At 42.9% G+C, this 15,847-nt stretch overlaps 1 protein-coding gene across 1 annotated transcript in view; it reads left to right on the top strand.

Moving 5' to 3' along the window:
• The first annotated feature begins 1,307 nt into the window (after positions 1–1,307).
• Positions 1,308–15,847, top strand: part of LOC111862557 (inactive tyrosine-protein kinase 7) — a 187,163-nt gene continuing 172,623 nt past the window's right edge. The window contains exon 1 of the mRNA XM_023848049.2: positions 1,308–1,390. Within this exon, the coding sequence (XP_023703817.1) occupies positions 1,357–1,390 (34 nt within the window). The 5' untranslated portion in view covers positions 1,308–1,356. The remainder of the gene's footprint in view (positions 1,391–15,847) is intronic.

Here is a 15,847-nt window from a genome sequence, read left to right as displayed (position 1 = left end):
TGGCACACATATCGACTAGGGCCTCCGGCTGACAACTCAATATTCTGTTTAAGATCAGATCCCAAGTCTCCCGAAATTCAGTATTTTATAGTTTCAATTTGCTAATTCAGCTGTTGACGACAGAGGGTAGTTAACTCCTCCCTTTTGTTCTCAATTCCCAAAGTTATATTCTAATTGGTTATTCCCTGGGGATGTGGGCGGGCCCACGGCGTCTCATCGCTGTTTATGCGGTAATATTACGATACTCCAGTGGCCCCGTTAGCGAGCTTCTTACTTATGTGATTACGCACACATGCTGATCATCAACATTCTTAACCTAGTTGCCTGTCCAGGTGTTGTCCTACTAATGTAATGGTTGTAAAACACTTTTCGCAAGTCTCGAGCATTTAGGCAAGGGCTTAAATTTCCAATCTCAAATTTGAGACACTACATGCAACAATAGAAGAACTGTTGGGAGAGGTGTTTTGTTATGAGGTCCATGACGATGCAGTCGATTGACTTAGTGAGTTAGTTCGGCAGTTGGAAGCCAGTTAGTTCAGCTCGGGAGCTGTAGCAGAAAGGTGCCAGCTAGCGGGGACAGGAGCCGCTGGACACGGAAGCCCAGAACTCGACACCATTGGAAGCCGCTACCAAGCAGCACAGTGAGTACTGTGACTGAGAACACCGGTCTGTGTGTGATAGTGAGTTGTAAAGTGTAATCACGAGTTGTTTAAGAGTTCAATAAATCCGATTTCCATACTAAACCCCCTTTTACAATCGCTCAGTCACGTGAAGTGGCACGCGGTAGCGTAATTGGTCGAGGCACTATGCCACGATTTGCGATGAATTCATTGGATTTTTGCAATTGATCTAAGCCTTCCAGCTGCACTATGACCTTGGGGTCGACTCAACCCCTAACAAAAATGAGCATCAGGAATCTTCCTTGGGGTGAAGGGCGGCTGGCACGTGAGGCTGATGAGCTCACCGCCATCTGTGAGCCGATTGTCTAGAAAATCCTTTTCTTCCGTCTTTCTGCTTCTCTTTCGTTTCATATGTGTGACTCCGTGTGGCCTCAGCTGTGTTTGGTGGAGATTGTTTAATTTTTTATTGTCCTGCTATAATGGTAAAGCGTCATGCTAAAAGTGGGTTTTAATTTGATTTTTTTTTATATCTCAATGTTCTCACCATTGTTAAAACTGGCCGTGTTTTAACTTACCCCACTCCATGAGGTGAATGAACACACCCTCTGAAATTACTTAGCACTGCGGTCGAGATGTGGCGCTGCGATCGCCGAAGCTAGCCGAATGTCAGTTCGCGTGGCTGTGCAAGCGAGTGCGGTCGGTTTGTGGCGGAGATGGACTCGTGAGATTGTTTACAATGCTATTCGCTGTGATCCTAATAGGACTTGCAGGTAAGAGCTTTGTTCTATCTGATCTCGCCGGTCGGAATTGATGTGTCTGTTGCTTTGCTTTTGCAAACGAAGTTTAGTAAATGTATTGTAAGCTTCCCTCTTTAATTTGAAGTCTCACATTTCGCATAACATGAACAATGGATAGGTAGCGTGGCTGTCGGTTATGTGAGGTCTGGGTTCGAAACTTAGTGTGTCTTCGTCGCTTCCGCCGCCTTATGCCGAGCATACATGTACCTCAGTCTGGAGACACTATTTCAACTGTAACCAGTCTGACAGTTCACGTTCCTTCATTTCATAACATAATTTTTTATTTTTTTTTTTTATTTTTCGTGGTTGAACTCTAGAATGCTGGTCATGTTTTAATAGATTTGATACGAAAGTTATGCCATTTGAAATAGCATAATACCACTTCCATTTCCAGGAAACAGTAGTAACCATAGTAATCAAAGTTGTGCTTAATGTTGTTAAGGCCGTACCACATTTAGTAGCCGGCTTGTCACCACAGAAGCCCAAGTTTATTTCCAAGCCAGTTCACGTGAGACGTGTGATGTAAAAATGACACTAGGAGAGACTTTTCTCAGAACACTTCAGTTTTCTCCTGCCAATTTTTATTTAACCGGTGCTCCACACTTATCTGTAGTCTGGGGTTGGCTTGCTGACTTGGAGAAGGCAGTTCCAGTGGACCAGTTCCATAATACTCCTAAAATAACGACAAAGGTAATAAACATGTCATCATTTGTATTCGGAACAGCTAGATGTGCACAGTGTGCAAGGCGAAGGGCACATATGTTGTTTTGTATGCGTGTGAAATTTGGTAACATTAAGGGAACAACGTGGGTGGATTGAGGGTGTTTGGGAACAGGGCCTTGATGTGAATATTTGGGTCTGTGAGGGACGAATCGTGAAGAGGCCGGAGAAAATTGCATGTTGAGCTTCATAATTTGTACTCTTCGCGAAATAAAATTAATGATGAAATTGTTGGACCAGCTTCTAATTCACTTTATAACTCGTAATTAGTATATCTATACATTCACTTCCCCATACGCCTTCATGGCGCAGTGCTTAATTAGTTAAGCACAGGGACAACTTTATCTGTGTTAGTATATCTGCTAGTCTGTTCTGATTTGATATGTTCTGATAGGATCGCTGCCTGTAGTAAAACAACACGTAAAATANTTTTTTGTAAAATTTAAAACTATTACTATGTTAGAAATCTTTGATACAGGCCCTAGTTGCTGCAGCTTTCTTGACTATGGTGCTAGGTTTATGTTGTTGTCTCATGAAATATAAGGTAATGTATATCTTATTTTACTTTGATAAGCTTCATTAAAAGAAGCAGTTGCATACAAATATTGATGACCTTCTTGCAAACTGTGATTCAACTCCGTCTACTCTGTTTATGGTCAGGCGTGCAAATTATTTGGAAAAATTTCGAACCCGGATTCTCTCTCCACAAAGCGATATTGTGAACCCAGTGGCACAGACATTGATGTAGCAAAAGACTACGGACAGAAGGACTAATTATAAATTAAAAAGATTTACATACAATATAACACAAGAAATTGCTTTAAACCTTTTGACCGCCTCTGTCATCTAGTGGTCAGAGTTCCTGGCTACAGATCCAGAGATTTTCTGAGGAGTAATGGGTCTGGAACGGGGTCCACTCAGCCTCGTGAGGATAACTGAGGCGCTATTTCAAGGAAATAGCGGCTCCGGTCTAGAAAACCGAGATTAACGGCCGTGGGGATCCGTTGCGCTGACCACTCGACACCCATCCGCAAAAGTTGGCACTAACTTCGCCGACAAGCTGCTCTCACTCGGTCGGTATAATTCGCTTGCGGACTACAGGACACGGATTTTTTAAACAGATTCACGAAAAGAACATTCATGGAATGCGTACGGCTTGCGGGCCGTGACTTTTCTACAATTCAGGCCTGAAACATTTTTTTCATCTACTCTGTATTTGTCGAAATATCTCCATGGTTCAAGGTCCTAAAGAAGCCGGTAGTCTCCGAACTGCTCAAAACAATTTCCATCTGTCGTGGAACACGAAGATTCATTAAGGTATTGTACAACCTTCGCAAGATGTGCAGCTAGTCCCTGCCCTGAACCAGACGCATCCAATCTCCATCTTTCTGGCCTGCTTCATAAGACCCATTCTAATATTACAATTCCATTTTCACCAAGGTCTCCTAAGCGATCTTTCTCTTTTAATATTTCTACTAAAATCATGTACGCATCTCTCATCTCCCATGCCTGCTACATGTCCCACTCATTTCATATATTTTACCTCATAAATATTTGGTGAAGAACACTTGTTATGAAACTCTTCAATATTCAGTTTTCTCCGGCCTCATGTTACTCCTTTCCCCACAGGACCAAAATTTCTTCTCAAAATTCTGTTCATTTTTGTGCACTATTGTATCATAACGTAGAATTACATGCTTAAAAGCTGAAAGCTCAGCTTCTGATTCAGTGATCGGGTGTCTGAAAACAAGCTGCCGTCCGCAAACATGGGAAAGATAAATAAAAATTTCCTCTTAGTGGGTGTTGCACATTGGCAGCAGTGAACTCATCCACAACGAGCGCTCGATAGTGATCAGAATAGCAGTAATTTATTGATTCTCCAAAAGGTTCTTCATAATCCTTGGTTCGTTGTACCATTGTCGTGTTGACGTCCATTCTCTGGCGTTTTTTAGTACATCTTGGGCAATTTGAATTGATGCTGCACTTTTGGGACCAAATGTATTCACGACATTCCTAACTGTTTCTAAATGTTCGGTATAATAACTCGCTGCACACAGCCACGTGCCCCAGCGCTTTAAAATTGATTCTGGCGGAAGTGGAACGCTCGGTGCTACTGCTTCAAAGGCTTTTCTGTATGGCCCTTCAACACATACCTTATTCATAGAGGACAACAAATTGTCAACAAGCGGAAAATTTGCACGAATTGTTTCTGCAACACGGTGCAACCCATGGGCAAGGCAAGTCAAATGTGTTGTATTTGGAAATATAACTTCAAGAGCAGTACCGGCCTTCATCAAATAACTTGCGGCATCAGCCACAAAGAGCCATACGCGCTCATACTGAATGCCATTCGGGCATAGTAAATTCATGGAATTGATAAAAAATTCGGAAACTGCGGAGCTATTTGTGGTTTCAAATTGCTCTACCACAAGAAGTTATGGGTTAGATTGTCCATTCTTATTAAGGGATCCAACTATACAATTTGCAATAAACCGTCCCTCACAGTCTTATGTTTCGTCGATTGATACGCACACAAAATTATCTTGAATCCTATCTCTGATGCTTTCAATTGTAAGACCGTAACTCTGCTTCACGTAATTTTTGCGCACAGTAGAATCATCCGGCACTTTGCACTGTGTATACTTCTCTGTGAAGTTTCTCAGACTAGGATTGGTTAGTTTCCACAGCGGAATATCTGCCGCTAAAAAGGCTTCGCATAAATCAAATGAGAACNCCGCTGATACATCTGTAATTTAGTTTTCTGACTTACTTTCACTTTCGGCATGACTGCAGAACGCTAAACAAACGTAACTACACACTAGTCACCACTAATATGAATGGCCCCAGCTTGAAATGAAGAAGAGTAACGAACCTCATGGAGACTTCGGAAATAAATAAGTGAAGTCCCTTATCGGTTGAATAGTATTACATTGATAGCGGCTACATGTGAACGCTTCTGACTAATCTCTTCGCGGCCACTTTGATGGTACGCGGATGATGCAAGTTACGAGTAGAGGGATCGGGGAAGTCCCGTCCAGGGTATTGCATCAGAAATATGAATCATGACGAAATGTTGAGACAAATATGCAACATATTCTGATACGGAAAAAAAAATTGTATACACACGACCATGATTGAAAATTTAAACATAAACTTAAAAAATACATATGATAAACATTTTAAAAAGGAAATATGCAGTATAAATAGAGACCTTCGCAAATATGTTGCTTATTCATAAAACATGCAAAATATACATTTATATGCACCATCAAACCATGTCCAAAATTTAAGAAATGAAGTAATTCATACGTACGAGTACATATATCCAAACGAGCATACTTTCTGGTTGCAAGAAATAAATATGCATTTGCATTAAAATCCGGTCCCTACTCATGAGGCAGCTCCGTGTGCCCATCCGAAGAGCTGCCTATGTTTTTCTCAGGTTATGTGCAGGCCCTGACATCTGTAGTGGTGTTGGTAGGTCGAGTAGTAGCGCTCCGTGACTCATCAGGCAGCCATGTTGCCCGACAGATGGGCTGCCACAGTTTCCCTCAGGTTACCTCGTGACCACGAGGTTTTAATTGAAGTAAATTTTTGTTGGATTCGAAGTTCTCGCAGCGATGACTAATGGAGCGTTCTGGCTTCTGGGTCATGGCTCCACGGCGTTATATCCCAGAGGACGGAAATCTCGTAAGTAAACCTTTGTGTGTGGATCGGATAGTTGGGTGCTGTGGCTCCTGTCAGACATTAGATTTCTTTTAGTTTCTTGGGATGGGATGAGACTCATTCCACTTGGTACGTCGGCCACTAACTGGCCTATTGTACCAGCCCCGGATGATAGATGAAGAGTAGGTGGAATGAGAATTGCCAGGTGAAACCGAAGCACTCAGAGGAAATCAGCCCCAGTGTCACTTTGTCTGCCACAAATCCCATATGATGTGACATGGGCTCGAACCCAGGCCGCCGCGGTAGGAAGCCGGCGACTGATTGCCTGAACTATGGCACTGCCATACCAAAGCAGGTTTCGCGATTCATATTCCTCTCAGTGCTGGCCACTTCGCTGTGACGCTGACTGTTAACATATGCTTAATAAGGGGCCTGACCAGTGCTGCCGTTATCTGGCTAAGCATTATTAAATGTCGGATCTTATTTCGTGCTACTACCTTAATTTGTATAGACCGTCACTAATTTTGTAAGATTTGAGGTTTTCACGACGGTGAATATGAAGAATGCCGTCTTCTGTGATGTGGCGCCGTGTAGCTGCAGCCACCCGTTCACGCTGATTCCTCGCTCGCGGTTTTTTGTGCCCTGAAGATAGACGCGATACATTCCTCCGAAACGTCGGTTTACACAATGTCTACATCCCACAAGACGGCATTCTTCACATCATTGCTTTTGTCCGCTTCCAATTTTTCGGCGTTTAATCGTACGACGGGGAGAATGACGAGGAAGTGGGCACGGGACTTTGTTCCCTGGGGAAGAAAAGTGCAGCAGTGTTTACAGTCCCTAGGTGTCTCGGGGCCATGTTAGGTGGGTCCCTTGTCACCACGGCATGGCGCGTCCTCAGGTTGCGGATAGAGGAGACGCCCTCCAGGTTTGGAAGGAAGCTGCGAAGATACTGAATAAGCAGTCGCGGTTGGCAGTCAAGGGGAGGGCCTCCAGCTTGGTTGTTGTGCGTGGGGCTTACAACTCTTCACCGTAAAAATCAAACTTGTTACGAAAATTCTCAAGAAGCCTCGGACCTGGACGGATTCCTTGGATAAACGACCTAAGCTAAAGAAAATGGATATGAGATATGGCACTTTGAATGTTAGAAGCATTTATAGGGCAGGTTCACTCAGGGCAGTGGCAGAAGAAATCTGAAAATATAAGAAAGCAGGCCAAATTGCAATGGTTACAGGATCCAAGCGAGTTAAATGGGGATAATCTGAACAATATAATACGTGAAACCAGCAGGCACTTCAGGAATAAAAAGAGGAAATATCTGAAAGACAAAATTGATCAGCTTGCAATGAACAGTAAGAACAAGAACATTAGAGACCTATATTGAGGAATAAATGACCTTAAGAGAGGTTACCAACCTAGAAGTAACTTAGTGACAGATGAGGATGGTGATCTGCTTGCAGATTCCCACAATATTTCGAATAGGTGGAGGAACTACTTCTCTCAGTTATTGAATGTACATAGGGTCAGTGCTGTTAGGCAGAGAGGCATACATAAGCTGAGCCGTTAGTACCTGATCTTAGCCCTCTTATGGTTAAAAATGCTATTGCAAAATTGAAACAGTATAAATCGCCAGGTAGTGATCAAATTCCGGCAGAACTTATTCAAGCAGGAGGCGAAATATTACGTAAGCTAATTACTTATATTTGACTTAAGGAAGAATTGCCTGATCAGTGGAAGGAATCTTATTGTACCAGTTCAAAAGAAGGGCGATAAAACTGACTGTAGTAATTATCGGGGGATATCACTGCTATCAACTTCATACAAAATGTTATCCAGTTTTCTTCTCTCAAGGTTAAGCCCATACATACTCGTAGATGAAATTATTGGGGGTCATGAGTGTGGGTTTCGACGTAACAGATCAACTACAGATCATATGTTTTGCATTCGTCAGATATTGGAGAAAAAATGGGAGTACGATGAAACACTACATCAGCTATTCATAGACTTAAAAAAAGCCAATGATTCAATTAGGAGGAAAGTATTCCACAATATTCTAATATAGTTTGGGATACCCAGGAAACTAGTTAGATTGATTAAAATGTGTTTAAACGAAACGTATAGTAAAGTCCTTGTAGGTAAACATTTGTCTGATAAATTTCCTATCCAGAATGGTCTAAAACAAGGAGATGCTTTATCGCCACTCCTTTTCAACTTTGCCTTAGAATATATGCAGTTAGGAAAGTCCAGGGAAAGCCGGTGGGACTGAAATTAAACGAGACACATCAGCTATTAGTCTACCCTGATGATATGAAACATTTCCCTTTTTTTTTCCCCTTGGCAATACAGCCCCAACGGCCCTAGGCCTACCTCCATGAACTTCTCCGTTCACTTCGGTTTTTCTAGATCTTACACATTCGGTAGGATTCCTTGGGCGGGCGATCAGCTCATCGCAAGGCCTTTACCTGTACACAAACACAGAAAAACGCACACACATAAACTAAACATCCATACCCTGAGTGGGATTCGAACCCACGATCCCGGTTTCCAAGCGAGCGAAGACATTACATGCCCTAGACAGCTCGGCTACCATGACCGGCTGATGTGAATCTACTGGGTGATAATATAGTAACACCGCTCTTTTCCAACCCGCCTTTGCTTGTATCGGCGCAGTAGGAATGGTGCTATCCCTGCTACACCTGTTTCTACCTTAGGACAGTGTACGATGGCTACTGGAAGTTCTCCTCACAGACCAAANNNNCGAAAGATGGTGTTTACATATACATTTCATCCCATCTTCCGTGGGAAGCTTGAACGAGGCAACCCAATCATACTGGCCCTCATTCACAGGCAATTGTAACAAGCTCTGACCTGTCCTTTTAGGCGCGTCCGGTTCCCTGTACCCGAGCTAAATTTATGACTGATCGTAAATGTCATAACTCCGGACTTCTTGTTTCTGCCAGAATCTAGAAATTTTCAACGTAAACACCGTATTGCACGTCCCAGACGATGAAATACGATATTATAGATCACGATACATTTCCAGTAATACCGAAACATAAGACTTTTGAAATTTAAATTACCGAGAATTAATTAGAAATAAATTTCATGGTCATCTATAATCATCAAAATAAATAAGGGCTCAGAATGATCAGCAACAATAGGTACCATAAAGGAAAACACACAAACTTTAATTGACGCAAGTAAGGCTGTTGGTCTAGAAGTAAACACCGAGAAAACTAAGTATATGTTACCTTCTCGTCACCAAAATGCAGGGCAAAATCAAGACATAACGATAGAAAACAGATGTTTTGAAAATGTGGCACAGTTCAGATTTTTGGGAACGACGATAACAAATCAAAACATGATTGAGGAGGAAATTCAGAAGAGATTGAACTCTGGTAATGCTTGCTACAATTCAGTCTCCAGAACCTTTTGTCTTCTCGTTTGTTGTCCAAAAACATAAAAATTAGAATATACAAAACTACAATTTTGCCTGTGGTTCTGTATAGGTGTGAAAGTTGGTCTCTGACGTTAAGGGAGGAACATAGGCTGAGGGTGTTGAGGAGAATATTTGGACCGAGGAGAGATGAAGTGACAGGAGGTTGGAGGAAACTGCATAATGAAGAGTTTCGTAACACGTACTCTTCTCCAAGTATAATTAGAATGATCAACTCAAGGAGGATGAGATGGGCAGGGCATGTAGCACGAATGGGGTAAGCGAGGAACGCGTATAGGATATTGGTGGGAAAGCCAGAAGGAAAGAGACCACTGGAAAGACCAAGGCGTAGGTGGGTGGACAATATTAAAATGGATCTTAGAGACCTAGAATGGGATGGTATTGATTGGATTGATCTGGCTCCGGATAGGGACCAGTGGAGGGCTCTTGTGAGCACGGTAATGAACCTTCGGGTTCCATAAAATTCTGGGAAAATCTTGAGTAGGTGCAGATTTGGCTTGTCCTCAAGAAGGGCTCTGCTCGATAATTAAGTAAGTAAGTATTTACAAAAGTAGACTTTCAGGGAACTGGTTCTCGGAGAAGCCATTTTTTTTTTCAGTCATAAGGAGTACTCTCTGTTCCTTTTTATAGCTATTTTTCAAGCCTAGCAGCTGCTGTGCCTTGCCTGTTTACACGTTTCACCAATCGTAGAACTTCGTGGCCCAGAGAAGATACGGCCAGAAAGGAGTATGGAGGGCGTGGGAATCATGCCTTCCGCTCTAGAACTAGACCTGCAAAATAGCCTCCGGTGTAGTAGGGCAACTTCTCTGTCACTGTTGCATCGCATGTAGTAGAAACAGGATCATCAGGCGCGGACGTACATGAAGCGCTTTGTACTAGCACAGGCATACTCGGTTTTGTAGGCAAGCGTAATGCATAGCAAGGCATCACGTCATGCAACCGTATACGGGACAATAAGGTAAGCTACGAAAGGTGGCGCTGAGTAGTTTCCTTCTCTTTCGAGCCGCCATTACTCATTATAGGAGACCGAACGGATTGCAGGATGGTAAAGAGAACAGCTTCCGACCTTTCCCGGAATCGAACTTCTTGCTTTTGGTTACTTGAAGTCGAAACGCGTCATTTGAGACATCTCTCTGCCAGTATTATATAACTCGCTCACTCAGTCACGTAGCTGAGCCCTTCTTGAGATGCCACCAATTGTGCAGTTACTCAAGAACTTCCCAGCATTTTATTAAAACCGAAGGTTCATTACCGTCTTCATAAGAGCCCTCCACTGGTCCATATCCTGAAACACATAAATCTAATACGTACCACAGAGTGTTTTCTGTTGTTTATGGATCATAGAACGTAATATTTCTCCTCCTGCTTGAATACTAAGTTCCGCCGGAATTTGATCACTGCTGGCGATTTATAGTTTGCAGTAGCAATTTCAACCATAAGAGGGCTAAGATCAGGTATTAACGTCTCAGCTTATGTATGTCTCTGCCTAATATCACTGACCCTATGTACATTCAATAACTGAGAGACGTAGTTCTTCCACATATTCAAAATGCTGTGGGAATTTACAAGCTGATCACCACTTTCATCCTTCACTAAGTTACTTCTAGTTTGGTGAACCCTCTTAAAGTCATTTATTCCTCTATACAGGTCTCTAATGTTCTTATTCTTACTGTTCATTGCAAGCTCATAAATTTTGTCTTTCAGATATTTCCTCTTTTTTATTCCTGAAGTCCAGCCGCACTAGGCCCTGGGGTTTACTCAGCCTCTAACAGAAATGAGTACCAGGAATTAATGAAATAATTTTCCTGGGGAGTAAAGCGCGGCCGGCGCGTAAGGCTGACAACCTTACCGCCATCTTTGAGCCGATTGTGTAGATAATGTGGGACCCTCAACGTCTCGCAACCCTATAGGCCTTCACGGCCCGTTACAGGGATAGCTTTACTTTACTTTTTACTTATTCCTGAAGTGCCTTCTGGTTTCGCGTCTTATATTGTTCAGATTATCGCCATTTAACTCGCTTGGATCCTGTAATCTCTGCAGTTTGGCTTGTTTCCTTTGGTCTAATAATTCTGGACATCCTTCATCGAACCATGGCTTATGCTTCTTCAGTTCATAATAATCTATACTCTCCTTGGCGGAAATTTTGATATTCTCTCTAATAGTTACCCAAGTTCTATTAACATCCACCTCAGTGTCTACGTTTTCGAAAGTTGCGAACCTATTTGAAATTTCACCACAACACTGCTCTTTACCCTCTACCTCAGATAATTTTTTTGAGATTGAACCTCTCCATATGAACTCTCTGCTTTGTTTGTTTACTCACCCCCGTCTCTCCATAAATTTTCCAGCACCAAATATTGTTCAGTATCACAATCTGGTGCCCTGAATAATCGGACATCAAGTAGAATTCAGTGCCGTCTCTTTTCTATCAAATTATGAAGAATATGGTTGTGCATCTTTCCGTCAGGCGATGTTCAAGTAAATTTATGAATGTTACGATGTGGGCACATCGTACTTTTGACAATATGATTTTGGATGCTGCAAAGTTTACTGCTCTAACTGCGTTATTATTAGTAATTTCGTGTAAAATCTCATTCCCAATTGTTGGTTTGAAAATATCTTCCCTACCTATTTTGGCATTGAAATCTAACAAAATTGTATATGGTATTTAGGGATCTTATCGAATACTAGTTCTAGTTCTTCGTAGAACCTGTCCTTCATATCATCAATTTCATCTCCTGTTTGGGCATGGACATTCAGAAGGATGATATCACCAGCGACCTCTTAGTATTATGTATGACATCTTATCACTAAGATACTGTACCCCCTTGGCTGGTGATATGATTCTCTTATGTACGAAAAAAACCTGTACCTAATTCATGATTTTCATTCCTCTTTCCATAGAAAAATGCATATTCTCCTGCTGGTGCGATGCCACCTCCATCCCATCTGACCTCCTGTACTCCCTCTAAATCTAACTTATAGTTTAAGATTTCCTCTGCCACTGCCCTGAGCGAACCTGCCCTATACAAACTTCCAACATTGGAAGTACAAAATCTCATCCATTTTCTATCGCTTACGCCGTTTATCTAAAAAATCCGTCCAGGTCCGAGGCTTCTTGTGATATTTCGTAACGTGCTCATTTTTTACAATGAGTAATTAGCCCCACCCCAAACACCAAGCTTGAGGACCACCCCTTGTTGGCTGTCCACCGCTGCTTCTTCAGTATATTCGCAGCTACCCTCCACATCTGAACCTTCTCCATCCGCAACCTGAGGACGCGCCATGCCTTTGTGACAAGGGACCCACCTAACATGGATTTTTGTTTAACTGCTGAACAAATGTCATATGTCTAGTGTCCCATCCCTCATATGGGTTCTCATATAAAAATGACACTCGAAAAATATTCTCAGTTGACCACATGAAGCGAAACAGAACGCACGCCAGTTTGTCGCCTTGGGCTAGTCTCTCTCTCACTTCTCCGGACAACGACCGCACCTGACAGCGGCCTCCTGGTTGCAGATGGAGAGGTTCGTCCCCATGACTCTAACTATACGCCCAGTCTGAGGATCATTGCTTTATTTTCTGTGTACAGAGTTGGGTTGTCGCTTTCATTATGCATGCTTCCCCTCGTGTAAAGGAACCGGATTGTTTAACTAAACTACAAACCACGAAGACATAAGGGGAGTGGAGGTGTAGCTCCACCAGTCTTGGCCTCACTAACAGATGGTGGTGAGTGGTCAGCTTCACCTCCCGGCCATTTTACTCGCGGGAATAGAGCTCCAAGTACACGTTGCATAGGAGATTGGGTGGGCTCCGGTGTGAACCCTATAGAGAAAAATCTCTTTCCCTTTCCGAGAATCGAACCGTGGCTCGTCGCTTTACCGACGAGTTTTAGTATAGAATGCCGTTGTTATAGGACGCAGCGGTTTGCATTTTCCCCCCACTTTTGAGATGTTTTCATGAAGGTGGGAGCCTAACTCTTTGCTTATGAACGCCGCAGTCATGTGATTTATCTCTCCTGCTTCGTATTTGTAAGGTCCAGGATTCGAAAGTGGACCTATAAACCGACCATTCTGACAGGTGTTATGGTTTTCCTTAGTCCCTCGAGCATATACTGAGGTAATTCCTTCAAACGAAGTGGGTCCCTTGCTATAATGGTATGCGCGTGTTCATGATAGGGACAAAGAATGTGACCTCCAAGTGTGGAGGTTAATTTCAAATGTACTGAATAATCGATCTGGACAGCTGAAATGGGATGGTTCCTCCAGCTGGGGTTGTGCGGGGACTAGCAACCTTTCATCTTGAAAAAGCTGTACTAGTCCTCGGCCGGGTTTATGTGAACCCCATATTGAGGGTGTGAACTGAATTAATCTGGCTCAGGATATGGCCTACTGTCGAGCTCTTGTGAACAAGCTAATGAGCCTTCGGGTTCTATAGGCGTTGGGGAATTTCTGACCAGCTGGATGACTGTTAGCTTCTGAAGAAATAGTCTGCTGCAGTGAGTGAGTTGGCTATGGTCGCTTCGTTCTACGCCCTTTCTAATCCAAACTGCAACTTCCACAAGATCCTGTCGCCGTACCTGTCGACATTACAGGGCCCTCTCAATTGAAAAGGACCACTAAGCAAACCAGTGAATTCATACTTGTCTGTATAAATGACTTCTTGGCTATGAACATATTTTTATGTCACTTGGTATCTGGCATTTCATAGGAATGAAAGCGTGAATACTACTTCCATGTTAAGGTTTAACTCTCATTGAAACAGTTTTTTTCATATCCGAAAAAGTAAACAAATTCTTGTTGTATATTTGGACCGCCTCTGTGGTCTAGTGGTCAGAGTTCCTGTTTACAGATCCAGAGGTCCCGGGTTCGATTCCCGGCGCTACCTGTTTTTCTGAGAAGTATTGGGTCTGGAACGGAGTCCACTCAGCCGCATGAGGATAATTGAGGCGCTATTTCAAGGAAATAGCGGCACCGGTCTAGAAAACAGATATTAACGGCGGTGGGAATCCGTTACGCTGACACGTGACACCCTCTATCCGCTAAAGTAATGGCACTAATTTCGCCGACAAGCGGCGGTAGCTCGGTCGGTATAGTTCGCTTGCGGACTACAGGACACGGAATTTGTTTTTGTTTGTATCTCTATAGTACGTCACAGTTTGTGTTATTGCGTCTCTTTAGTTGAACGAATCATTTTCAGGGTAACAGACTGATTAATCAACCGACTGACTTCCTCCTCGACCAACTTACTTGCCTCTCTGGCCAATCTGCTTCTGATTAAATGTTCGAGAGCTGATTTTGAAGAATTTCAGCACCGCTTACACAAAATCCCGCCCTATCAGATAGCTATACCAAATACACAGACAAACAACCGGTTTCAGTTGTAATATCACCCTTCATTCTCCGTTTCATTCTTCAATTAATCTGTTTTGCAATTTGTAACCCCCTCAAATATTGTTAACCTACATGTTTCTTGTTTCCCTCATCCAGGCGACACATTCAGTCTATTGTAACGTTCTGGGTTTAACAGCTCTAACTATATTAGGGGAAGGGTGAAAATCGCGTCAGTTTCCTCCATTCCCTAATTACGGATCTCCCATCGTGCCCTTGGCAAATGCTTGTACAGTAATGAAACGTTAAGACCTACGTGTTCAGTCAAAGGCGAAATTTCGCAGCCATCGAAAACAAATAACTTATGCATCAAAAGTTAAACGAAACTGCGTTAGCATTGTAGCCACGGCAAACATTTATCGTGCTCTGGAGAGGAAACATACAGCAAATAAGTGATGTTTGTGGAACAGGTGGTAAAGTGGCACAAAGCATTGACAAGCCGAATGCAGCGGGAGAGGGGTCAAACTGGATCGATACTTTGGAAAACAAAAGGGGAGAGGATCCCTAAGAATTCTGCTCTAGGTCAAATTTATAACCACCCTCATGGCGTCGCTCGACTGACGAGTGCGAAGTTGCACATTTTCTTTCTTCCTTCCCTCTTTCTGCCATATCGGTACTCCAGTCGGTTATTGTTGTAGGCCCGTTCGAACCGCGGAGCGCCTCTTAAGAACGCTGCTCCCATTCGTCCGTCTGTACGCATACACTGAATGGTTCGTCATGAACTTTGATATTGAGGAACTTACTCAAATTTGCCAACATATTTCGATTTTGGTTAATATCTGGCGAAATAACGGATATTTCACATGAATATCTTAATGCATTTTTGCACGTGACGTGAGCGCATCTCACTAAACATACTCTTACATTCGCTCAGACGCTGGAGAGATAATTTAAACACACACAAAAAAATCCGCGGTCTATAGTCCGCAAGCGAACTATACCGACCAAGCGACCATCGCTTGTCGGCGAAGTTAGTGCCAAAATTAGCGGATAGATGGTGTCGCGTGGTCAGCGCGACGGATCCCCATGGACGTTAATCAATTGAAACATATTTTATGTTGAAGAAAGCAGTCTTCTGGGATTTGGCACCGTGTATAAGTGGTGTTAACCGACGTTTCGGAGGAACGTATCGCCTCCATCTTCAGGGTAGAAGAAAATATAAGAATTCTGCAAGCGAAGAGACCGTGAGAACCG

Source organism: Cryptotermes secundus, unplaced genomic scaffold (assembly GCF_002891405.2).
Source record: "Cryptotermes secundus unplaced genomic scaffold, Csec_1.0 scaffold1376, whole genome shotgun sequence".
Lineage (NCBI taxonomy): Eukaryota > Metazoa > Arthropoda > Insecta > Blattodea > Kalotermitidae > Cryptotermes > Cryptotermes secundus.
This window is presented reverse-complemented; position numbering and strand designations above follow the sequence as displayed.